Consider the following 27,001-nt stretch of genomic DNA (forward strand, 5'->3'; position numbering starts at 1 on the left):
ATGAGGACCGTGCGCACCACTGGCCTGCGTGTGGGAGCTGGAGAGGGATGGAGCATGTAACCTGCAGACTGAGGCTTCGGCAGCTCTCCCTGCCAAATCCCAGCAGGCCCCTGATTTGAGATGTAGCTTATTTCAAAAGACTGGGAGAGAGCTTTAGGGAACGGCTAAAACCCATTTCTGACCCCAGATGTGCTCCACTCCTCTACGCTTTCCTGCTAAGTCTTGTCAGAAGTCGTGCTAACATTATACTTCCAAAAATATGCATGGACAGTATATAAAGAAAATATCCTTTCTTTATATACTAGCTATCCTAGCTTATTTTGAGAAAGATCTAACTATTCTCACTGCATTTCCCTCCCATGCGTGCATACACATGGAAACACTTTATGGGCAACTTTAGCTCAAACAGTTCAAGTTTGGTAAAAAGTCAAATAACCTTAATTATAGCCTTTAATACCTGCATTACCTGTCTAATAAGATTAATGTGGTTTTCTCTGCCTGAATTAGGCAAGTGAACGTGTCCTCTAGACTGTTAAGCAAGAGACATGAAACCAGGAACAAAAATCTTCACTTTTAGAAGAAAGAATTCTTTTTAATGTTTGGATTTTTTATATTATATTTTATATCATAAATGCCTAAAATAACTTTGTTTTATTTCTGTGCTGTCTTCTTGCACATTTTAATGTAAATTGCTTTTGTTGTTTTTCTATAAGGCTCGGACTGGACGTACCACCATTGTGATTGCTCACAGACTGTCTACCATCAAGACTGCTGACACTATTGCTGGATTTGAGAAAGGCGTCGTGGTTGAACAAGGAACACACAGTGAACTCATGTTGCAGAAGGGAGTCTACTATTCTCTTGTAATGCAGCAGGTAAGGGCAAATTTATTTATTTTCTTTCTCTATTTCACAAAGTTGTGAAATGCTGGTATGTGGAGCCATTTTCTCTCTGTGTTCCTGCATGTTGTCCAGCTGGCAGCTGCTCAGTCGCTCTAGTCTGGGCATGGACACAGGTTTGGAATTCTTGGGGGTTTTACCCATAAAAGTGTTTCACATTTACACAATCCAATATGTCAAAAACATAAGTGAGTTGAAGGCACAGACTACATAATTATGGCATAACCACAGAACTGTTAGATTCCAGGTGGATTCCATAGACTGCTTGAAGAAAAAGAGAAAAGAGGAAAAAAAAATCAGGACCAAATAGTCTACTGCTCTGCCATTACAGACTGAAATCTATGTGGCCTATAGGCAACAGTGATCACATGACTGAAATAGCAGTACTCATGAGAAAAAAATTTTACTCTTCCTTCTCCCTGCTCCAAATGTCTTGTGATTGTATATCCTGAATTCTCACTAGGGTTGTAGCAATAATTTTCAAGATGATGGGACATCAGAAGAAAGTGAAGACACAGGGGCTGAGGAATATGAGGAAAATGACAGAAATCATCTTGTGGAGGAGCTGACTCTTCAAGATCATTTTGAAGAATCAGTGATCTCTAGGAGAGGCAGCATGCGAAGGAGATCCAGCAGATATAAGAGCAAGAGGTGTTCTTCTAAGAAAAAGTCCTCTGCAAAAAAGAAAAAAAAAGAGCTGGAGGTTGGTATTAAAACTTTCTTTTAGAATTTTAGTGATAACATGTAAACATAAACACAAAGCACATAATTTTAATTACTTTTAGATAGCTGGCTGCCATGCAACCTTTACTCTGGTGCTATTACAGTCAACAGGCTGAGTATTTGTCCTAGGAATGTGAGGACAATCGTGTACATCTTACCAAAAACTTCATTTTAACACTATTGACTTAGTGTGGAGCTGGATAAAACTTGTGCTGTTGATTTGTTATGCTTCATAAAATTAAGTGTATTATTTCAGTGTTACTGATGTTTTAATTCTATCTAATTAAAACAAGTTGTGAGATTTCATTTGCAGGATTCTTTACTTCCTGGTACTCACTGTTGTAAATACTGCTGGATCATGTAATCCCTGGGGTATGCAAACCAAGTTTTAAGGCACTTTGGAATATCATACTACCTTTATGTCAAACGAAAAAAAAAATATCAAAACCCTAACATTTTGAAGTGTATTCTAAATAAAAGAACCATTATTCTCTCGCTCTCTCTCAGTCTTAGTATATGCTTTAAAACATCCAGTTCTGGAGGGTTTTATTCAGATAAAACACTTTAGTTGACAAATGTCATATAGAAATAAAAGTCAAATAGGAAGTTCAGGTTTTAGAAACAGAATTTTTTTTTGTCAAAGTTGAGTAAAACTTGCTCATGGCAATCAATAGGAGCACATTTCTAGTGGACTCTGGATCAGACTTTGGGTAGGCAGCTCAATAGAAACTTGATTTTGTTTTTTCCTATTTTGTACTGCTTGAACTACAGCTTTTTTGCATGAAATGTATTGGAAGAGTTTTTTGGCTTTTTTTGGTTTGGGGGGGGGGGGTTTATCTGACTTCAGGACCCTTGAAGTGAAAAAATAAAATGTAAATTCTGAAGTAAAAGCATGGATCCTTTTAAATCTATGGGAGTTAGGATCTCATCTGTAATACAGCATATGATTATTTAAAATACTTATGGAAGCCTTAGTGTAATTTTTATCTATCGTTATTCCTTCTCACTAAAATATAGCTTCCAGCTAATACATATTTCAAATAGTACAAAGGAGCTGGATCCATTCCTATTATCACAAAAAAGTTATGTAACTTCAAAAGATACTTTTTGTCTGTGTATTAATACTGCCTCAGAGGAAGTAGTGGGTGTTCATGCCGAAGACTTCAGTATTCATCACAGTCACAAAAAATTAAGAAATCAAGCATCCAGCGGTTGTAACTATTTCAGAAAGCTCAGCCCACTTTTATGGTTGAGGCTCAGCCACCCTCATTCAGCATCCGAAACATGGGATAAAATAACCAGGAAGCAAGAGCAACTTACTCATAATCCTGCCTAATATTTTGTCTTATTTCCAATGTTTTCATTTTTTGCTTTTCCAGAACTCCCCCAGTGGAGGCATAGACACTTGAATAAATTAGTAAAGCAGAACAGGACATTTTTTGTACTTTCAAAGGAGATGCAGGCTAACTGACGGTTACATATGCCTCTTTCATGCTTTTGGTAATGATGGATAGGCTATAGTTTGCAAAAGAGAAGGATGACCTCTCTACCCAATTGTATTACTGCCAGCCCAGTAGCATTTAGCTGAACCAGAGGAATCTTTTTCTGTGCTCTGAACAGTGAGACTTTTAGTTCTTCATAAAGATTCAAGTGTTAAAGTTGCCATTCATGGTCACCAGTCCTATCTGACTTTCAATGAACTGTCCTGGCCCTTCTCCCCTCATGACTTAGCCTTTTGTTAAAGTTTTGCCTCCAAACTTTTACAGTGCAGTTGAAGTTCTAGGGTACGAAACAGCAAAGCTGCAGATCTCCAGCACGTTTGCTCACTCCGAGTGCACAGAGAGGGCTTTCAGTAGTTTACCAAGACAGCTCACTACTCAAAGCCTAATGAACACCCACTGTCTGGGGAATTTCATGTTTCCAAGGAAAACTTGCAGCCTTCCCTTTCCTGTAGGAAGAAAATCTCCCTGCTGTGCCCTACTCAAGAATCCTGGCTCTGAACAAACCTGAGTGGCTGTATGTACTGCTGGGAGTGATTGCTGCTGCCATCTCAGGTGGGGTCCATCCTGCATTCGCTGTTATATTTGGAAAAATCATTGGGGTAAGTTTTTTTGCAAATGGACGTTGCAGTCCTGAGCCTCCCTCATGCTCAGCCAGTTCTCCCTATGTAAGACTCTGGGAGGGATTCACTTGTATAAATGGATCCAATGGATAAGTGGTGGTGAAGTGGCCCTCTAGAGGCAGAGCCCGGTGGAACTGCATCTGACTAGCAGAGGAAAGGGGGAACAATGGTTGGAGCTGGGGGAGCAAATTCGTGAGATGTAGGTTAAATGGAAAGCTGGACTGTCTTCTGGCCCTCAACAGAAAGTTGACTGCAGACTGATTTCAGGATCCAGGATACTTGCTAAGAGAAATTGAAGTAGACAAGTTCTTGAGATGAAGGCTGGTTTATGTAACTGGCACTCATTGTCTGTGTACTCATTTTTGTGGGGTTTTTTTTCTTGCATAGGCTTTTCAAGAAACAGATCCAGAAAAGAGGAATAAAAACACTTTGGTGCTTTCTTTAATGTTTCTTTTACTTGGAGTGATTACCTTAGCAGCATGCATAATCCAAGTAAGTGTCACTACACTGAAATGTTAGAAGTTCTTAACTCCCCAGAAGACTGCAGGTATAACTCATATCAATGCAGTTTGAGAAGCAAAACACCAATCAGAGCTTACAAAAACACACAGAAGTGCCAAGGTTCTTCCTGAGATATGTAGGTTTTATTGATGTGTTTACTTAAAGACATATGTCCGTATTTGCCATTGGTTTAAATAAGCCACTGAAGGCAATGTGGATTCAACATGATTGGAATTAAAGTTGAGGGTCTGGCCTTAAAAGTCAAAGTTAAGACTGACATTTCTCATTGACAGACTATAGGCTCTTGCCAAAGTAAGTATAAAATAGACTCCTTCCATAGCAGATGGTCTTTTTCATAACACCAAACAAACTCCATCATTTGCTGTCCTCTTATGACTGCTCCACGGCTTGCAGGACACAGTTACTGCACGTTCATGTCCATATCATAAAATCCATTGGTATGACTGCTGTGAGTGAATGTCTCTGGTAGCAGTCAGAATAGGGAGGCCAACGACTAGATAGGATGATTTATCTTCTAATGCTGCTAAGGCATACAAATAAGGCATTACAACAAAACCCCTGCCTTCTTTGCCATGTTGCTTCCTTTCTGTGGGAAAATAAGAGTTTCAGGTTCCAGGAATGTGAATGGCACTTTTCCCAAGACTTATATATGTACAGGGAGTTGTAGGAGACTTTTTGGTGTCATTGCTTTTGTTGTGCAGCTTTATAAACAGAGTTAAAGCACCAGATGAGAAAACGTGACTCTCTTTCCTCCTCCAGGGTTTCATGTTTGGGAAGTCTGGGGAAATACTAACAATGAGACTGCGCTCGTTGTCCTTCAGAGCATTACTTCAGCAGGTATGAATTATGCAGCTAGGGTATCATGAGAGCCAGATGGCTTTTGCAGACTGTTACAAGGTACACATTTCAATTGTGTTTCAATTGTGTGGTGTGGAGAAAAGAAAACAAAAATGTGTCTCTTCTACCACTAGCTGAGGAAAAAGTACAACTTTTTCTGAAAGTCTCCTGTCCCATGTGCAGTTTGGCTCAGTGCTGCTCCTGCACATAGTCTAATTTTGAAGGAGTGTCATTGCAAATGTGCACACTTCTGACATGCTAATATGCACACAGTTTGCAGCTGTCTTTGTGTGCAAGGATGACCTAAAAAGTTTAATCTCCCTTGCTGATCACGATGCAAGTATCTAATATAGAGATTTAAGTCTAGTTATTTAGATTTAAATCTACATACTACAATCCATAGCAAGTAGACAATTTGATAATTTTTTACTGCAAAAAATTCAAATTGCCCTATTGCATCAAGAATTACCCATGAGAAGAATAAAGTTACTTATATTAAACCCTTCCTGTTAATTTGTGCGATTTCATGTTACTTGCATAGGAGTTTTGAGAATGCATGACTTGGCACCCCACACACCCACTGGGAACAAGAACCTGTGTGTTCACAGAAACATCTGAAAAGGGACTAGGAGAGGGAAAATTAGTGATTAAAAAAAACTTGTCATAGCCTTTGGAGGTAAAAAGGCCTCATTTCCTTTCTGTATGTACAAATACAGATGAGTAATTGCTCTTCTATAGTTAATGGAATAGGTAACTTGTTAACTATTCTCTTGTTACCTCTTCAGGCCCAAGGGGTTTATAATAAAAGTTTCTAAATAGGCACATTCAGAAGAACATTACAGCTAGTAAGACTTTGATTGTGAAAATGAGATGTTCACAACAGAATAATACTTTTTAAGCTTTTTTTTTTAGTTTACTTGGAAGATGCTGACTGCAGAGGAAGAATATTGTAGTTAGCCATCATGACTTGTACTTCCATTTCCCCACATGCTACCTGAGCTGGAAATGTTTGTTCATTTTATTAGTAAACCTGATAAACCTGAAATACGATAAGAACATGTAATTTTTTGAAACAAAAATTAGTGTGCCTTTTCTTGCAGGAGGTTGGATGGTACGATGATCAGAAAAATGCTGTTGGCGTTCTGCTAACTCGGCTTGCCACAGATGCTTCCCAAGTCAAAGGGGTATGCTGATTCTTTTTTTATGTACTTTTAATTTTTTTTTTCCTTACAAATATTAATTGTAATTGGCAAGGGACACTGAGATTATTTCAGAACACAAGGTAGTAAGTCTACCTCACAGACTGGCAGATGCATTTACATAGCATGCACTTAACTTGGAAATGGCTTCCCAGCTGATGATTTATGGGAACTATGAAAAATGCAGCAGACATTCATGTACCTTTCGTTTCCCTCCCTGCAAGTCTTTAAGTATATCATAACTGTAGACCATTTCACTGTGCAAAGTGAAGTCTGTATGTGCTGGGGACCAGAATCAGTGGACTCCAGGTTTTTACACCCTGTGATGGGTGTCATCTGAGTACCATGAAGAAGTTGCATCTGCAGATGATACAAACCTTTACTAACCTTAATAAAGAGAATTCTTCTTCCCATCCCCACCAAACGTGCTTCACACACCAGCAGGCCAAACAGCAAGAAATGGCCTGGCTTTAATAAAGAACACCAGGGAGGGCAATGGCCAAGGGAGGGAATGACTCAAGGTGCTGGTATGGGAGAGGTGGCCACTGGACACTGGCAGGAGAATATGGCAAATTCTGCACAATTCATCCTGCTGCTCACCTCATCAGCAGTCCCTGATGATCTGCCAAATGTCTCTCCATTTCTTCCCTTCTCCCTGGGCGGGGGGGTGTGTGTGGGAAATCACTGCTATGTCTTTCAGTCCCAGTAGACTTTTGTTTCTCTCTCCTGTCTTCCTTATGGACTAGTAGTGGGAAAATAGTCTTTGACAAAACTTAGTCATTTTCATTTTTTAAAGTTCCAGTTTGTTTCAGTGACATTGAACTATATCACCCTGTCAGGGCAGTAGAAAGGAGGGGTACACAGGGTCCCCTAACTACACAAGCCAGCTAAGGCCATGAATTGCTCTCCAAAGCTATTGTGTTCCCTGGAGTGCTACAGGGTGTCAGCGAGTAAGTACTGTGCCTCATGCTGCGCTGGCTGAAGTTTCCAAATCTATCTTTATGTGCAGCCCCTAGAACATATGGCAACAATTCACCTTGGCATTGGTTTAATTATTACTATTTTAAATTTTATTGAACAAGAAAAGTCTTTTCAGGGCAGGAAAGTCTTTGGCAAAAGAGAGAAGAATTTTGCTTCCCGCCCAAGGATTTTTGTTTTTTCCATCAAGCCAAATTTTGGAAGATGAACTATTTCCACAGGGCTGTTTTCAGACCTTTTTTCTGCAGATCAGAGCCCACCCGGATGCTGGATGCTAATCATCTCTAATTTTAAAAGTTCTTGATGAAAAGGTTACACAGGCTGGGAGGAGACAGAAGTTCTTCGGTATGAGTTCATCTTTCCCACTTGTTATCCCTGCTGAGATAAAGCATTTCTGCAGGGTGGCCAAATTCAGATTTTTTTTTTTTTTTTATGAGAACGCAACCCCAGGTGCAGCACTGTGAGAACCTGAGGATGAGTAGTTTCCACCACTGTTAGTGGGATGGGTCAATGGATGACTGTTGTTAGAAAGAAGCCCCTCTTGCCTAATGCTGGGCACTCAACCGCCAACCTGCCCTACTGTGACAGTGGCCACAGTCTTCTGTGGCTCAGGTAGTGCAAGAAGTCCCAGATATATATTTCATTAATCAACTGCCATGACCAACTGTTTAGACTCCTTTAGACTCGCTTGAAGGCCTGAATGCTGGCAGGCAGGAGGAATGCCTAGGAACAGTTACATAAGTAGCTGCATAATGTCCACACATGTGACCACGCATGGTTTCATTTTCCAGCTGAACCACTGGCCTTGACTGTATAGCAATTTCAAGTGGTGAGATAAGTAACAAAAAGAAAATCTAATGACGGCTGTTTGGGGGTTTCTGGGGTTTTCTTAGGCAACTGGAAGCCGACTGGGACTGATGACTATGACTGTCTTTACCCTTCTGACTGCCATCGTTATTGCTTTTGTATACGGCTGGCAGTTAACTTTGCTTATCCTGGCCTGCATTCCTTTCGTTATTGCTACAAATGCTGCGAGAGTTAGCTCTGTGTCTGGTCATGCCGCAAAAGATCAAAAAGCTTTGGAAGAGGCTGGAAGAGTAAGTTCTCCAATTTTAACTACAGGGTTATGGAGTGAGATCACTTTTAAAGACACTGTAGCTATATTACAGCTGACTCAATTATCCAAGATAAATGAAGGTGGAAGAGGAGAGGACAGGACAGAGTGGGGGATGAAAAGAATGTTTATATATCCCCAAGAAAAGCAAAACATAGATAACACAAAACATCTGTAAATTAGGCTATAAAAATGCATTTGAAAGCCTGCATAGAGGATTTCTGGGCAGGGACAGCTGTAACAGCAGCAGCCCTGGCACTGGTGCACCTTGTGCCTAGGGCAAGCAGCATAGCTCTGCACTGCTCTGTGCTGTGGCCAGAAGCATTGCTGGGCTGAGCCACCAAGCCCAGACATTGCTACTTTTTTTATTCCATCATAAAATGCAAACCATTAATGTGCTCAAGAGTTTCAGGGTACTGCCTTCACTCACCTGGTAGCACTCTTCCAAGAGACAGAAGTAGTCCATGCAAAAGTGCAAGCTGTGTCCAGATGACTGGGGTTTGTTCCCATTTTATGAAATAGGGTTTAAATCATCGGGATCGCAACCCACGGGTTAGGACAGGGGCTGCTGACACTTCCTGTGTGCTGGCCCAAGGTTCTGAACTCAAATACATTGTTGGCTTCAGCCCTCCCTTGTCTTGTGACTGTGGGGTGAATAATCTCATTGCTCTGGGCTTTCCTTCACCTGGTAATAGACCTCGATCTCTTCTCTTAAGCAAACACCTTCTGATCTAAAACGATAAATGCTAGAGAAGAGATCGAGTGTTTAGGAGATATGTTGTAGACTGCAGTTGTAAGGGATTACCTCTTATTTGTTTTATCTCCCAATTTAGATTTCAACAGAATCAGTTGAAAACATAAGAACTGTAGCTTCACTGACCAGAGAAGAAGCATTTTATGAAAGATACATTACAAGTTTGAATGGTCCATATAGGTGGGATTTTTTCTTTGTACATTTTACTCTTTCAGACTGATTGTAAATACATTTCTTGCAAAATATCCAATACCCAAAAGATTGGGAAGGATATCAATAGCAGTTTACGTAGTTTTGAAATTTGTTCACTGGGTATATTTTAATATACATTCTTAAATGCAGAGTGAAAAAACATTTGCAGGATTTGCCTTTTCATTATGCAAACACTTTATAAACTGCATTCTCTGCATATGTGTTACAGAAAATTGTGTTTTCTTGTATATGCCTAGAATATAGGACATATGTTCACTCCATTTCAGTGTATTGGATTGACGCTAGTTAACTCAGGAACTGACAGTTAACTCCCATACCACACCCTTTACAACATAAAGCAGTTTTATTCCCCTCATATGACTTTGAAACCTTGAAATGAACTTCATATGTTTCCCTTGTTTGACCAGCTACATCTTGCTAACTTGTCTCCACTGAAACACATTCTAATCATCAGTGATGCCAAATTTTTCTGGCTCCATTTTATTTAAACAAAATAGCCCAAAATCTAATTTGTTTCTTCCCTCCTTCAAGGTAACTAATGTAAAAGAAGAAATTGAAAATGATGCATTGTGTTATCTGTCCTCAGCCAAAACAGTGTTAAAATTCAGTGTCTGGTGAACTGGTAATACCCCAGATAGGGGCAGGATGCTCGCCTGGACTATCGAAGGTCTCTGCTTTACAGCTCAGACTAGAAAGGACATTTTCATTTCCTCAGAGAGCATCCTAAACCATGAGGGCAGAGAGTCCTCCAGACTCTGATTCAGTGTGCGTTCAATTAGCTACACAAAATGAAACTTCTCCAGAAGGGTGGATTGAGAAATAGAGGCTTAGTCTGAATCCCTGCGGGGATACCCAGCAATATGTCCCTGCTCCGAATTGGGATGAGACATCCCTGCTCGGAGGGGAAGACCTGGCGGAAGCCCGCAGGCAGCTCTTAGGCTGGGCTGGAGCATACTTGTTTTCTTAATAAAATGGGTCATATGTGGTAGTTATTACCTTTTTTTTTTTTAACTGCTCTGGTGACTTGCCCTGCTATGGAAAAACAAAGGAAGAGATTCAGGATAGTGTAAGCAAGGATGAAGGATCACAGTGCTCTAACTTTCTGTCCTAAGGGCAGTTCCATGTCATGATACGGGGTGCTTTTAGGGTCTTGCAGGGCTTGTTTGTGAGTGTGCATGTGTTCTGGGCTGATTGGTTGTGTTTTCAGGTGGTGAGCTATATTGCTTGAAAGCTTTAACCGAGAAGTCTGGCCATCCCCCAGCCAGTGTCTGCTGTTTCTGTTTTACACGTTATTTACTGAAGTCTCTTCCTTTATCAGAGATTCTCTGACAAAAGCTCCTTTCTATGGATTTACCTACGGAGTAGCTCAGTGTGCAAACTACTTTATTAATGCGGCAGTCTTCAGATTTGGGGCATGGCTCATTGCCCACAGTCTGAGCAACTTCGAAAATGTATTTATGTGAGTATACTTTATAAAATGTAAAAAGAAAAAATCAATACATGTGATAGTGATTTCAATGCATACAAACTATTTCATCAAATTACAGAGGTAATGGGGCATAGAAACTCAGGAATTCAGTCTGGTTGGGAGCGCGGTTTGGGCAGAAGGGCTGTTTTGGGGAAAGGTGCGTATGCGGGCAGTGAAGCAGCAAGCGTGTGGCCATGCTCAGCGCACCTACTCTGGAGAAGTCTTTGCTGTTTGAGGTTCCTTCCAGGGAGAGGGTATTACATAGAGAAATGATGTGACACCACTGCTCATCTATAAAGTAGTTATAGGAACAAATAGAACTTCCTAATGACATTTTGGGATGACATTTTGGGGGGTGAGGAGCTCCAGAAATTTCATAATCTAAAGATGCTAAAAAACTTTATTCTGAAGGTTTATTTTACACATGAGGAAAACAATGCATTGTTCTACCTGAAATGAATGATGCTTTGCTTTTGTTTTTAGAGTCTTCTCTTCCGTCATATTTGCAGCTATCAATGTTGGTCAGTCTGCTTCCCTGGCACCAGATTATGGCAAAGCCAGAATGTCAGCCCAAAGAATCTTTCAACTTTTGGACAGAAAACCTCTAATTGACAGTTACAGTGAAGAAGGTGAAAAATTGGTAAGAGTGGTGGTTTTTTGTTTGGGTTTTTTGTTTTTCAGGAAAATGTTGAAACGAATTAAATTAGTAATGTTTTATTGTCTGCAACTGTATTCATAGCTTCATATTTTTTAGGTTGTCACAAAAGACAGACATTATATAAAATAGTGGTACTGACTCTTTTTTTTTTTAATGGACCATATTATTTCTGTTTTTCAGTCAGAAGTGTGTAGCCTTAAATGTAGTTTTGCTCTGAATGGGCTAAAAAAAATACCTCTCATTCTACTGACCCACATCTTAAATGGTTTCAGGAAAACACTGACAATGTCAGCTCCACTAACAGTTGCGTTGTCTTTGTAAGGGTTTACAGGAGAAATAAAATACAAATGCATTTTTATACTCTTTTTGTAGATAAGAGAGACTAGTTCCTTCAGGGACAGAACAGTTTTTGCCAAAAGCCATCCTCTTACAACTGTGGAAACTCTTACAAGTAAAAATGTGCTCCTGTGAAGTCAAAACTAACTTAATGAATAACCTGTTTTGCTCTAAAGTGGGGGGGGCGGGGGGTGACAGAAAAAAAAAAACAACAACAAGAAAAAAAACCCAAAACACACTCAAAAAATCCCCAAAAACTCACCTCTAAACCAAAATTGTCATTAAGGAAACTGACCTCAGCACTTGTCATGTTTCTGCATGAAATGCTTTCAGTTTACGTGATCTGGAAGGATTACATTTACACATCCATCTAAGTTTAAAATTAACTTCCTGTGCAGGTTTTAGATGGTAGCCCCTACTCAGGAAGCCATAATCCAGTTTCTATAACTTTAAGCTTATACACAGGATTTTCAGCCTTTAAAGTTATGAGCATACTTACATATCTTCTTGAACCAGGGTCCTCCGGCACAGACGTGGAAAGATTTGGCAGTAGGTCCCCAGTAAAATGAAACTTACATGAAAATATTTCTAGTGTAGACTGGACTCGAATACCAGCGATGCCTGTGACTTCAGCAAAGCAAAGCTTTGAGCGCATTAAATTAGACCATCAGCTGCTGCTGTGAGAGCACTGGTAGCAGTGCTGCTAGTACGTACATACGGCTGGCTCCTACCCCAAACGCTACCTTAATGTGTGCCCCCTTTTCTTCCCCTTGCGCTTCGAAATCGGCCTGGCTAGAATAGCTAATTAACAACTATCATTGCTTTTTAAAACACAGCTTGTCCTACATGCCTGTCAATTACCTACCAAAGAATTTAGTTTTGCTGTCTTCATAGCTGATCTTGACCTTATGTTACATTCCTTCAAGTTGTGCTACCTGCAGTGTGAGAATAGGAAAGCAAATACTATAGATTATATCAAGAGTAGAAGTGCCTCAATTACATGTGTCAGAAATGAAAAATATTAACATTGTTATTTGCCTAAAGATATTCTTTTAAAAGCTGAAGTGAAAAAAAGGTGCAAGAGATGCAGAAAACTGTTTCTCCAGAAGGACCTAGCGACTTACATCTGCAGATCATCCCATAAAAAATGATACTACACTGATCCAATATGCAGATGAAAAGAACAACTTCAAAAGCAGTTTTGAAAGCACCCTCCCAAACTTCCTTTTCAGTTCTCTCACTTAAATAACCAAGTCTTACAAGTGTTATTTTAATTAAAGCTAATAAATGCTAATATGAGCATGTGAACTCTTTATTACCTTTTCAGAGCAATTTTGAAGGCAACATTGAATTCAGAAACATCCATTTTGTATATCCAACAAGGCCAGAATTTCAAGTTTTGCAAGGACTCAACGTGAAGGTTAACAAAGGACAGACTCTGGCATTAGTAGGAAGCAGTGGCTGTGGCAAAAGCACATCCATTCAGCTCTTGGAGAGATTTTATGACCCTGTGGAAGGACAAGTGGTAAAAATAGATTTGTGTGGCTATTAATAACAATTAAATCTACAGAACTCTTTATCTTCCAAGGTTTCAGAGGCTTTAAACGATCCTAGCAACATCTCTGGAGAGATGCCTTTTGAAGAAGTGTGGGTTACTGAGGTCGCGGCTCCAGTGGAGCTGTAGTCAACATCGAGACCCCTTTCGTTGCCTGCCCCGTGCATGAGGCACACACGCCAGCGCTGGCACCCGTGTTGGCACAGTGCGGTGGCTCACCAGCAAAGAGAATGACAGGGTGAGGCTACGTTGCCTCCCCAAAGCTGCTCACAACCTGGTCACACAGGGCGATAACGTTCATGTCACTTGCTTGTCAGTGTATAAGTCATTTCATTAATATGAATTCAGACGTTAGAGACATAGATACATGCTTCAGATAATACAAATGTAATCCCATAGGGATGCTACTGCATCACCGTCGGAAGATTGCAATGGGCTTTTTGATGCAGGCCCCATTAGTGGGTATAGAAAGTCCAAGGAAACCTCCTTGGAGGTTTTAAGATTGAGGTAAAGGCCTGCAACTGAGAATATTTATTGTTGTGTTCAGCTTCTTAGGGATAGGCTTTCCTGTGAGGCTCCTGGTGCTTCTTGTGGTCATAAGGGCTGGAAGGACTGCAGGAACAGCCTGTGATCTGCACTCTGTGCTTCTGTCTGCTGGGAAATGGAAGCAAAAACACAGAAAAATGTTAAAACTAATGAAAGGAAATATTTCATCTATACTGCTGGTTCTCTTCTCTTCTATTTTGCGTGCAAAATTTACTTGATTTCAGCTGGGAATCTAACATGTAACGGGCTTCCTGTTACAATTTGTGTTTCCTGTTTACAGTGTATATCTGTGGATGAGCTCTGTAGTCAGCCTGGCATCATTTTTCTGTTGCTTTTTTTAGTTAGCAGATGGATTTGATACCAAATCTTTGCATTTACAATGGCTGAGGTCCAGACTGGGCCTGGTGTCACAGGAGCCCATTTTGTTTGACTGCAGCATTGCTGAAAATATTCGATACGGAGACAACAGTAGGGCGGTTAGTCAGGAGGAAATTGAAGAAGCAGCTAAAGCAGCAAATATTCATACCTTCATTGAAAAACTGCCAGAGGTAAGAGATAGTGGTCTTCTCTTCACAGTGAGATTAGATTTTTGGAGTGACATGGAGAAATCTAGGCAATGCTCACGTATGTCGATCAAATTAAAAATAAGCATATTTGTTTCCCTTAATAGGAAAAAAATATAGAATTTATGTTTTAAAATATCAGTGTTTTTCAAGCTTAAAATCCTTGTTAGTTTGTTCAAAAAAGTCAATGTTCCAATTAATATAGTGGTAGATAAAGCATAATATGAGGAAAAAAATAAGAGGACATTTTATGTACAAACAGGTCCTCGAAATTTTGTTGATATTTTTTCCTTTGACAGCTGAAACTTCTCAAGGTACTCTGAGAAATATGATCTTTTTTTTTCTAAAATAATTCAGTAAAATGAAATGCTCTGTTTCTAATTGGATGAGCCATACATAGGGAGTGTTTCTTAACAAATACTAAGGGGCAATAAATCAAAAGTGAATGACATGGCATTTGACCTTCATGCGTGCCAAGAATTTGGCTCTAACAAGAAAAAATGCTTTGATAGTTTGTTTTCACTGTAGTTCTGTGTAACTTGAAAATGATATAATGATGCTGAAAAATATTTCATCTTCATTACTACTAATGATGTTTGGGATTCTTTATTCACAAGTAACACAGGATCAAGTTCTTCATGTGTATGTCGGTAAACATTAAACCTCTAATTACTCTTACGATCATACGCTCATGGCCAAATGTCTGTGGATACCTTACCTCTGTATCACTGGTAGTGATACAGACATTCAAGACCTATTCCAATCTTTGGGGAACTAAATTTTCAGACCAGGTATAAATATTTGTGGCTGTTTATATAACTGTTTATACTAGAGGTTTTTATAAAACCTTAGCTTTCTTAAAAACACTTGCACTATTCTTTTCTTTCAAGATGGAAACATCTAATCATTTTTATAGCCACACAAAAAAAATTTACTTTTCTAATCTTCCTTCTCTAAGAGAATTCACAGGCCTTCTTTTTTAATTTTTAACATCCAGAAATATAATACCCGGGTGGGTGACAAAGGAACACAACTTTCTGGAGGTCAAAAACAAAGAATAGCAATTGCCCGTGCTCTGGTTCGTAATCCTGCCATTCTGCTTCTGGATGAAGCTACCTCTGCTCTTGACACAGAAAGTGAAAAGGTGAGTAATGATTATTACCTGAAATATATATGTCTACGTACATGGCTAGTTGCTTTCTGTAGAATAAAATCAATGCAAACGTGCTGCAAATGCTCAGCTGTGAAACAACAGGGCAGGTGTATCACGGTAGCTTTTCCAGCTGCAAGCTGTGAATTGAACGACACTAGGAAGGTGTGCATATCTACTGAATAAAAAAGTAGAAAACACCAAAACTTTAAGTAGAAAACACCAAAACTTTAAGTAGGAAACACCATGGACAGCTGATACTCTTCAGCTGTCTTCCTATTAGCTGTATTTGATGGTAAATACTGAATTTGTGTTCTGACCCAAACTGGATGCCCAAGAACCCACTTCTCAATGTCTCATGCTCATTTGATCAGTCTCACTGACCTCGGTGAGAAATCGTGTTGAGTAAGGGTGTCTCGTGTATGCACTGCCTTGTATATCTATGGGAGATATATTCAGGTGATAACAAAGAGTGAGAAATCAAAGGTGACTCCTATGACAAGTGAAGGCTTTCCAGGTGCTAACAGCATTTTCATGGCATCTGTGTGCAGATCGTCCAGAAAGCTCTCGATAACGCCCGGCAAGGTCGAACCTGCATTGTCATTGCTCATCGCCTGACGACCATACAGACTGCAGACATCATTGCAGTGATCCAGAACGGCAGGGTGGTTGAGCAGGGCACCCACAGCCAGTTACTGGCAAAGGAAGGACACTACTATGCCCTTGTAAATGCACAAGTCTCTAATTAGTACTGTTTGCAGATTTATTAATTTCTTTTTTTTTTCTGGGAAGACATGAAAAGCTTACAGAAAACTAAGGCTGGCTGGCTGTGCTGCTGGAGCAGGGACCGTGTGTTGCAGCCTGATTGCTGTACCCAGTGTAGTCCTTGCCCCACACATCCGTGGGGCTGAGCAGGGCATGCCCCGGGGGTGGGTCATAAAAGGTGCACGGGGGAGCCCCAGGGGCTGAGTCTGCTGGGCATTTGTGGGGATTGTGTGATCTGGAGGGAGCCAGACATGGAGTAGTCTCATCCACACCACAGCTTAGGTGGGGCACCCTGCTCTTGCTGTCCCCCCAAACCCTGGCCCACACCAGGTGCCATAGACCAAGGTGGTACCAGAGTATGACAGTGGTTAAGCATCATGGATATGCAGTGAACTGGTGCTTGTGCTTGCCCCTTGGGTTTCTTCACCAGCCAGATGCAGCCATAAAATCTTCTTAATTAGATAAAGGTGACTGTCAATTCTTACTGCTGAGATTCCAAATAAAGGCATTTGTATTCAATTTAGAGAGAAGGGGTTGGATGTGTGGTTTTGTTTGGGTTTTTTTTTCCCCCACGTTATGCCACATTTCTAATATTACTGTGCTTCCTGCATTTCTTGAAGATTCAATATTCTATTTCAGACAATAATTGTAATAGTTACAAGCCTTCCATATAGAGATAAATTGACATAAAAGATACCATTGTTTTGTTCAGTATTTTTCAGTTGCTGACCTAACAGAGTTTAATCACTCTTTGTATCCATCAGGGTAATTTCAGAAGTCTTCCAGGGGAGCTAGGATGGCTCCTTTTGGAGTGGACTCACGTCAGCCATGTAAATAGCTTTTCTTTAATGAAAAAAAAAAAGTGGTTTTCAGTATGGGATCCTTTATTTTGAATAGATGTGGTGCTTAGGGACATAGTTTGGTGGTGGACTTGGCAGTGTTAGGTTAACAGTTGGACTTGATGATCTTAAGGGTCTTTTCCAACCTAAATGATTCTGTGAATAATTTTAAAGATTGTTTTAAGTGTTGGCAAAACTCATTTACACATGTGCTTTAACAATCGTTTATTCGTCTGATACATTCCTCAGGGTGCTGCAATACATCCTTCAACAGTTGAAGAATATGTACTCTGTAGCCAGAGTGACTCAGCAGCCGTTTTTTTTGGCTGGTTAAACCCAATTGCAGCATTTTAATTTTCCAAGGCTTTGCACGTGGCTTTGGGTTAGGATTTATGGCCTGGAGCAACCTGCAGTACTTTATAATTTCCAGATAACTGTGCTCCATTGTAGCAGACAAAACCTATAGTAATGACTATCTCCTTTGCTAATTTAAATTGTTTTCTGGCATCAGGATCCACAAGGGGAATAAAATACACAAAAGAAAACAAATTCTGGTCTCAGCTTTGCCAAAATAAATACAGGCACTCTCCCTCACGTGGTTTTTCTCAGGGACTGTTACAAGAGGAGTTATCTCTCATTCAGGCACCCCTCTTGTGTGACCTCTTCACTTCCTCATGATGGACAGATACCACAGGAGCTGCTGCTCTCATTACATTCCCAATTATCCAATGTGGGCTCCAATTAATTCCCTTTTCCCTGTTTTGTTTCTGCACTGGAGTTAAAATTACAAGTAGTAGAGATTGATTCTCAGTTTTGAAAATAAAATACCTTCCTTCTTAATCCAGAAATCTTTTGGGGAAGGAAAGAGTGATTTTTGTACTTTTGGGTATATGTGTTTTTCATTACAATTGTAATGAATAATAAATTTTTCTAATATTACCATTCATTACACTCTATTGCAGTAACAATTAAGTAAGATGAAGGAAAAATGGGAAATTAATTTAAATATATAAATAGAGGAGATAACCATTAAGCTAGGGCTCTGTAACATAATGAATCATCTAACATCTGGGGCTAGTTAATGGAGCATCTTTGTGGAAAATACTGCATTCACATCCATGCAGATAATGGAGAAGAATCCAAAATGTGCTTCCTTCCCACCAGCATGGAATTATTTAGTAGCACAGGGGCAAGAGGAGAGAGGAAATATGTACTATTTACCTGGAAGGTGCTGAAAGAGCTGCAGCATGGTCAGCCTAGAAAAATAAGTTCTGTGACTTGTATTTCCCCTTATTTGCTCTTTCAGGGGTCAACATTACCTACCATGGAAAGAAAAGTGACTACACTTCCATCCCTTTTGGCATGTTCCTCATCCTTGTTTACATAGAGCATTCTCATGCTGCAATAGCTGGACAGACTCAGTACCAGCTATATATGTTAAGGATAAACAGATAAAGTTCTTGAAGTAGGATGCTTGGCAGCACTGTGTCACATTGTACCTTATAGAAAGGTAGGTGTGGGTTTTGGTCAGGGCCAGAAGGAGCAGGTGCCGATGTTGTGATGGAGGGAGCATGTGTCCATCGCTCTGGGCTGTGGCAGCCAAGTGGCGAAAGAGCAGTGCCAGACAGATGTGCCTTGGGAACATCCTCTGCTCTTACGTGATTAAAAAGGGGAGATAGAAAACACAACTGAAGTACATAGAGTTGATTTACTTAAGTTCAAAAGTGAGATGTTATGCAACATAAGAACACACTTTACTGATTTATTTCAATACAAACATACTAAAAGCCACTCATATCACAGCCCTGTTTAAAAGATCAGCTGCAGACCTGAGAAAAACACCAGACAAAAGCAAGTCCTACCCAACGCAAAAGAGATGGTGAGCAAGGAAACAGCAAAATCCCGAACATCTGTAAGAATGACAAAAAAGCGTGCTACTGCATGCCTGCTAAAAGACAGACTGAGCTGTGGATGACTTTACTGACTCCATGAAATATAAATAGATTAATATGCTCAGCCTGTAGGCACTATTAACAAACTCTGTGCTCTGATGGTTTATTTCACACCAAGTCACCTTCCCAGCTGGATATGCCCATAGATCTTGCAGACTGGCTGTGCTCTGATTAAAAAGAGACCTAAATTCAGGGACAAACGCATGTTAAAAGCACTTTTTTAGCACCAAACCCTAGACTGATATAGTGATCCAAAGAATTAGCCCTGACAGAAATGAAAAGCCTATGAGGACACATCTTAAAAGCAGAGGATTTGTTGGCCCCATCACTCTCTGTCCTGTGTTGCCACCTACCCCAGGTGTCAGTGTTAAAAAAAGACTTCCCTTATCCCTGCCCAAGGAGGGGCTAGTGTTCTCCAAACATGCCCACAATACGGTGAGTTGCTGCTGGTGTCACTGGGGACCTCACCTCTAAGATGACTGCCATGAGGATAGTGATGAAGGAAACACATCAGCCCATACTTGTCCAGGAACGCCAAAGGCCTTGTTCGTGACTAGATGAGAAGCGCTTAGCCCATACACTTGCTTTATGTCAGCACTGATCTAAGCCTCCTAGGGCATTATTAAGGTATGATGTCCCAAAAAAGAGAGTGAAGACTTCAGAGAAGGCATTCATAAGGGATTTTGGAGAAAGGATTGAATGTTTCTTAACCACTTGGCTCCATTATAGTATCATACATAGCTGTTAAATTTGATTAAAACTTTGCAATCTTTAGTCTAATTAAAATGTTAATTACTAATGCAGACTGAAGCCCCAGAGATGGGATAAGTAGTTGACAGAAGCATGTGAACTAGAGGGCACAGGACCCGATTATCTTTATGGCCTCAAAGAGTTAATTGTGCTCTTGTTTGTCCGAGCATTGGAGTGCACCAGCCCCAGCGGGTGTCGAAGTTTCCCATCCCTGGATGTGCTCTTTCAGTTTGAAATACCTGTCGGCAATTCAGGAATATCGCTGTTTGCAAAACAGTAAATGAATATAATGTTTATCATCACTTGATTTTTCCCAGATGTCTGCTTCCCTCTGCAGCCTATAAAATTTCAATTTGTATTCATCTAAAAACCGTAAAGTACGCATCGTCTTAAAGAAGTTATTTAAGAATGCTGGTTGTACGGCAAGAAGGAAAGCTTTCATTAAAATTGCGATTCACAACCCTTGTACTTTTAGAAACGATCTTTTTTTGAAAAGTGGGGTGAAAAGAACAATTGGAGGGTTTTTTAGGGTCAGCTGAAATACTACATCAATGTGTCTTTTAATTTATTTTTTTTACCTGGATTAGATTTATGGGTTTAATTAAAATTCGGAGAGTTTGCAAAATTCTGCTAAACAATCTGTGGCGGGCAATACCTAACCCGTCTTTCGTGGCTAAAATCAATATACATTGTACCGCTGACTTTTCACTTTGTGCTTGCAAGTGGGAATGTGTCTGGCTGAGGGAGGGCTCGCAGGGCTTTTGTCATACTGAGCGTTAGGAAATTCCTGTCACGCCTGGGAGCGGGCCTATTTAAATGTTAATGGTCGGTGATTTCACCTAATTAGTAAGGGAAATGTTAAGAAACTATGCAGGATCGTTAAGGTCTGCTCACCTGACGTTGCTGGAGGGTTTGAAGAGAAACTGCTCTCCTGGACTGTGTCTGCTCTAGGAAAATAGCTACAAGCTACCCTTGTAACAGTGCTAAAAAAAAGCCAGATCTTGATCTGCTAGATGCTGCCATGTAGATACCAGTAGGACAGCTGATAACCTAGTGCCGATGGAGTTTGGATTTCAAGGGTTAAGTGTCTCCTCTGGATGAGGCTTGTGCCTCCCCTTCCATGAAGAAGCGTTCTGTCACAGCAATGCTCCAGCTCTGCCTGCGACCACGGGTGCTCTACCCAGGGAACTCATTTCTTCTAAGGAGAAACAACCAAAAGCAGAAGAGTTCATACAGTTTATCTGGGGCCGTGGTTGTGTCTTGTTGAAGAAGGAAATAAAGTGACAGCTTTTTTAAGGTTTTTCCAGGCCCTTCTGTTTGCAAATGGGCTTGGATTATACCGGAGAAATGTGGCTTGGCAGTCATTACGGCTATAGCCAAACTGTACATGACGTGGTTAAGACAGTGAGTGAAAGTCAGGACATTACTTGACCTCTTTCCGTGTACCCATACTGCTGTATGACAAACTTGACTTCTGTAAAATACATCTCCATGTCCGAGACGTTAAGGTGTTTCTGAGATCTTCAATGTCGTTAGGCAGAAGAAAAATAGCTAGGCAACGAGGCCACAAACAACATATATGTATTTTCTTCTTGTAAAATATACCTGAGGGGCTTATTTTGTTAAGTCCTGACCCTTAGGTACTTGTAAAGGACTGATAGTTTTCTGTGCAAAGCTAGAAGAATCCAGTTGCCTCACTATTCTTCACCAGCCTCCAGCTGCCCTGTATATAAGCCTTACCACAGATTGCCCATCACCCTGACGTTTTCCAGGGTTATAGCTCTCCCTGACTGTTCTCTTCCAGTTGCCTGGGCTGCTTTTCCTCCTCAAGCACCTTCCCTAGCACACGCAGCAGATGCTGCACCATGTGATTCGATGAAAAAGGACAGACGGAGATGAGCGGGGAAGTGCCAAAAGCAATAGCGATGCAAAAGGATTACTTTCTAAAATTAACAAAAAATTCTCAGCAGAAGTCTGGTCATTGCTCTCAGTAAGTGAATCATTTACACTGGATTGCTTCCATCTGCCTCTGTGCTGCGCTTTGTCATCTAGACCGCAGGCAGCTCTTATCTACCTGAGACTCTAGCAGTCATCTTCTCATTTTAGCGTTTATTGCCTACCTGGCTCATCAGCAGTGATGTCCAGAAACTATTTTCTGAAGTATATCTTTCCGTCTGGAAATAATAATTTGCTGTGCCCTTAGGGAAGCTCACACATCCGCTCGAGTTATCCCCAGCCTGTCCGACGACATCAGTATCACATGCTCCAAAGCAAACTTGCTAAGCCTTCCTGTAATTCTCCTGAAGAAGCCAATCTTTATTTTACTGAATGCTTTCACAGAAAGATATTTTAAAGTCGTGTTAGCTCAACAAATAGATTTTGTGGACTTATTTGAATTGACCATTATATATTTCCTTGCTCTGCTGTTGCCATAGGAGTAACATTTCTTTCTAATCATGATGAACCTCATCTGTGACTGCTGCCTTCTCCTATGTAGTCCAAAGCAAAACCATCTTGCAGTTAATCACCACTAGAATAGTTGCTTTTGTAACGGTCCTTGAGTTTGAAAGAATGACCTGAATATGGCTATTTTTGCGGAAATAATTGTTCAAGTTCACCCCTGGTTGCAAAAGGCTATCCTCAGTATTTGATCCACCACGGGCAGCGTTCCCGGAAAACGCACATGGTATTCTGCGAAGAGGGAAACAAGGGGGAAACAGGCACTGCTTCACACTTACCACCAGCGGTAAGTGACACCAGGGGTAAGACACTTACCACTCAACTTCAGACATTTAGGGCTGAAGCAATCAATCAGGTTGCCTTTAAAGCACTCCAGGATATGACTCATCTGTCTCCAGATGTCCCTCTGAGCATACAGTGAACTACACCAGGGAAGTTCCTATTTCTCACCATAAATGTAAATGGCGAGTCTCAGTTTTCGTTCAGGTTATACATTTACGTTAGGTGAAGGGAGTTCCACTCTGAATGTTTGATCTTTCTTAAAGAGATTGCTAGGTTACCTTATCAGTCCTGCAAATAATTTTTTGAGGCCCTGACCAGAAAGGCACTGGGGAACACACTCTTGCAGACAAGGAGTGCTTTGAGGAAGAGGAAGGGCCTCTGCAGCACAGGAGGGTGAAGTCTCTCCGTCTAGGTATTAGCAGTGCAAGAAGGTTGGAGTGAAGGACAAACGCTCAGGAAACGGGAATTATTTATACTGAATGTGTAACATGGAAAAGAAATTTACGGATTGCAGAAGCATCCAGAATGGCTTATAATAATGAGTGAATTAGCAGAATCTGGATTTTTTCCCCTCTTGGATAGTATGAGGGGAATTTTAAACAAGGAGTTAACATTTTCAGGGATCACAATAAATGGTGTCTCTGACAATCCCATACGTTGCCTGTTTTTTATGAAACCACACTAAAAATGGCAAGTGGAGTTCCCATTTTCACATCTGCTGTTCCTATGAATATACACCTGGCAATGTATGGTGTGTGTTGCTTCAGAGGAAACTCAACCAAACAACTATCACTTTATACAGCAGTAATGGTCTCGGTTATAAACCCAATACATGTGTTTTATTTACTGTAAATGAAGTGTATATCAGCAACACTGAACATGAAAATGAAATTTTAATAGTCCATTTTTATGATGCTAGAACAATGTGGAGACATCTGTAATGTGATTTACTTTTTAATATTCAGTAATGTAGTTTTAGTTGGAATAAATATGGTTCCCAATAAAGACACACACGACTATTTTATTCAATTTTTTATTTCACACGTACTTTGAGACCTGGAGCAACTTTTTCCATGAATTTATGCCAATTCTTTTGGGACTCTTCCAATGTTATGTTTTAATGTTTTCTTTCTCTCTCTCTCTCTTTTTTTTTTTTTTTTGGTATATCTTAGTACCTTGCTATAATTATTTTACACTTATACATTTAGTGGCACCGTGTGATAATGTATATTGATTCTGATAAATTTGTCTGCATCCACCACTGTTAAATAATCTTTGCGTCTATCACTTCTTAATTGTTTGTCACAAATAAACAGAGTTATGGATGTGCTTCTTCTGAGAGAAAATGTCTAATATCTGCTCCATTTATGGAAGAGAGGAAAGCATACACTTTTCAATATATATGAGTATACTTCAATGGATATATAGTTTTATATTTATAAAATATATGCTTGTGTATATTTAAATACATTAGAGATTGCTTCATGATGAGAAGTTTGGAAAGAATCCAAGCAAAAATTCAAATGAATCATGGGAAAATTCTGTTTGATTTCAGCATTTTAGTTCAACCTTGCAGAGTCAAAAGTGGCTTTTTCTTCTGACAGTCATCAAGCTTTGGTGATGCAATTTCTCTTTTCAGCTTAGTCAGACACTTAAGCCATCACTCTTGACTCACATACTGCACTTGCCCTCATGATTTTAGTTACTCACGCATATTTATTCCATTTTTTAGTAGATAAACCTTTGTTAGCTTTTAGGTCTAGGCCTTTTAGCCGTACCTCCTGGGAAAGCAATTAAACTCCTTGCACTTGAAAAGCCCAGACAGCTCATGATATGAAAGCAGCAGCAGCTCTGTCCGGACCCCAGAAGCTGCCCCCTGGCTTCCATGAGAGGTGGTATTATGAAAAGCTACACAACCCAAACCAGCTTCTGTGAAAACACTTCTTACAGCAAAATTAAACCTCTCCTCGTCTCGCTGCTTTGCCAGAGGCTTGCTTTCTTCCAGAAAGTATAGCTTTCCTGTGAAGGCTTCATATTTTCATTCTCCCCCCAGACATCCCACAGTTGCACATCGTTCTCAGAAAAACACAGGGGCAGCAGTGCCCCGCTGCTGCTCTGAACCCCGGTCAGCGCTAAGAAAATGCTCAGCACCGAAGGAGCCTAGAAGTGCCATCCACCATGGGCCAACACCCCCACACTGAGCATCCTTAAAAACTATCTCAAGCCAACAGGAGCACGGCTTATCCCACCCTCGTCGTCATTGCATAGTTACTGCCAAGCATCAGTAAAGAACTGTATTATATGCGTGACATTTAAAACGCTTTTCGTTAAAGTTCAGCTTTTGCCATGACTTCTTCAGCTTGTTTTCATCTTTATGGGGAGTATAGTACATCTAAAAATGTATTTTTTCCTCTTTCCTGTTAAGTACAGTCAATCATAATGCCACCAGGACTGGCACATTCACATAAACATTCACATGTGTTTATAATAAACTTGTGCTAACACAAGTCATATTTAAGCTGAATCTCAGGTTTTTTAATAAAAAAACCCAAAAGCACAAGCAAAAGTAAACAGGCATTGAGAAATGTTTTTTAACGTTGCCTATAACAGATTGTGTTATTTGATTATGCGTGATTATTGAATAAGAGAATATTGTTAAAAATTATCTATGGCATAACATATATACTTTTTCACATCAGTAGTTCTATTTGTTTTCCCCCAAATCTGATGGAATTTCCTTCACCCCTCCTCATTTCTTCTCAGATTGCCCCACATATTAGTCAATGTCTCAGCTGCGACCACTGCCACAGAGAAAGAAACTAAGCTACCCTGGTAGCTCTGTCCTTCACTAGGACTAGCAAGGGCCCACTTGGTGAGACCGTATTACTTGAGATAATGTTTCTCTGGAAACAGAGGTACACAAAAAGTGGCTTGCTGTGTTTCATTTATGGGGGGGGGAGGGGGGACGACACATAAAGATGGCCAGATCGCCTCTTAGAACTCAAAATGTCTGGGAACTTCAAGTACTGAGATGCAGTTACTGCATGTAACCCCAGTTTGATAAGTCAAAGTCAAAAGGGGCTTTGCTATAACTGTTACCATATTTGTTATTTAGACAAGTGCCTCTAAAATGTGCAAGCTTCTTTCTGACAAGGCAGGGAGAATCCTGTCCCCAAATGAGATCAGTCTAGGAAAAAATAAAACAGGAAAAAACCCCAAAACTTAAACACTTGAAGTACACGGTTAGGTGAATACACACAAGCAGAAACATCTCCAAATCTTTCCTCAGAACTGCACTGTTTTAACCTTTCAAAAAACTTGGCAACCATTAAAGGTTGAATTGAATGATAGTCAGATGTGTGTGTTTTCTGGAAATATTTCATGAGGCTCAAGGGGTAAATGATGTTCTACAAGGACATTAGCCATACATCTTTCTCGTGGCCTTCCCTCTTTCAACTCATTGCATTCACTTGTCCTATCTTGCTTCAGATTAAATGGCAACCCTGTCAAGAGAGGGGGAGGTATTTCCCCGAGTTGTTTATGAAATGACTAGCACCATTCAGCTTCAGTCCTGCCTGAATACTTTCAAGCACATGAAACACAGTAATAAAGTGTCTCAAACAAAGAAGTCCTACACATGAAAAGGGTAAGCAAACTCCAGAAGTGGTGAGTAATGATGCTACAGGGAACTAACAAAAGATTTCTGTCGGGTATGATTGCTCTCTGAGTGATTAGTAGTAGAGATTTCAGAAGGTCATATTCTTCTAAGAAGCCTCGTTGTGCTCAGATCACAAGACAGGGGATTTTCTCCATCCAGCAACAGCCGAGATGATGAGCAATCTGTCCACCCAGTCCCAGGTTTCAAAGCATGAGGGTCTGTCACAGCCCCCCAAGACCGCACCAAGAGAGCCTTGAGGAGACAACAGAGAGGAGAGCTATATCTGCAGGACAGGGTACTTTGTTAGGTACGCCAGGATCAGTGCCGGGATGTGTATCAGAACGTTTCCGAAACCGGCTCAGGGTTTTACCTGACACCGTTAATTCTGCCATGGCAAGTTCTTCCAGAGCAAATTGCAATTGCAAAGCCATTGCAAAGATGTTCTCCCCCAAATTGTTTTGGGGGAAGCCAGAATGAAAATGCATTCACTAAAAAATTATTTTGGCTAAGCCAAATATTTTGAACATGTTGTTAAAGCAGAAACTGAAAGTATTGTTTCTGGTTTTTAACATTCTTGATTAGAAACAATTTCTGCAGGTAAAAATTTTTTTTTGTTCTAGAAATGTTGAGATGAAGAGCTTCAACCTTCTCGGCAATT

The 27,001-nt window shown here is 40.4% G+C and overlaps 1 protein-coding gene across 1 annotated transcript in view; it reads left to right on the forward strand.

The window, feature by feature from the left end:
- Positions 1-16,880, forward strand: part of ABCB5 (ATP binding cassette subfamily B member 5) — a 37,882-nt gene extending 21,002 nt beyond the window's left edge. The window contains exons 15-28 of the mRNA XM_075495554.1: positions 714-875; positions 1,363-1,602; positions 3,577-3,723; positions 4,132-4,236; positions 5,026-5,103; positions 6,204-6,287; positions 8,174-8,377; positions 9,228-9,328; positions 10,680-10,820; positions 11,313-11,469; positions 13,151-13,348; positions 14,266-14,472; positions 15,485-15,631; positions 16,189-16,880. Of these exons, the coding sequence (XP_075351669.1) occupies positions 714-875; positions 1,363-1,602; positions 3,577-3,723; positions 4,132-4,236; positions 5,026-5,103; positions 6,204-6,287; positions 8,174-8,377; positions 9,228-9,328; positions 10,680-10,820; positions 11,313-11,469; positions 13,151-13,348; positions 14,266-14,472; positions 15,485-15,631; positions 16,189-16,386 (2,169 nt within the window). The 3' untranslated portion in view covers positions 16,387-16,880. The remainder of the gene's footprint in view (positions 1-713; positions 876-1,362; positions 1,603-3,576; positions 3,724-4,131; positions 4,237-5,025; positions 5,104-6,203; positions 6,288-8,173; positions 8,378-9,227; positions 9,329-10,679; positions 10,821-11,312; positions 11,470-13,150; positions 13,349-14,265; positions 14,473-15,484; positions 15,632-16,188) is intronic.
- Positions 16,881-27,001: the final 10,121 nt, after the last annotated feature.

This window comes from Mycteria americana, chromosome 2 (genome assembly GCF_035582795.1).
Source record: "Mycteria americana isolate JAX WOST 10 ecotype Jacksonville Zoo and Gardens chromosome 2, USCA_MyAme_1.0, whole genome shotgun sequence".
NCBI lineage: Eukaryota > Metazoa > Chordata > Aves > Ciconiiformes > Ciconiidae > Mycteria > Mycteria americana.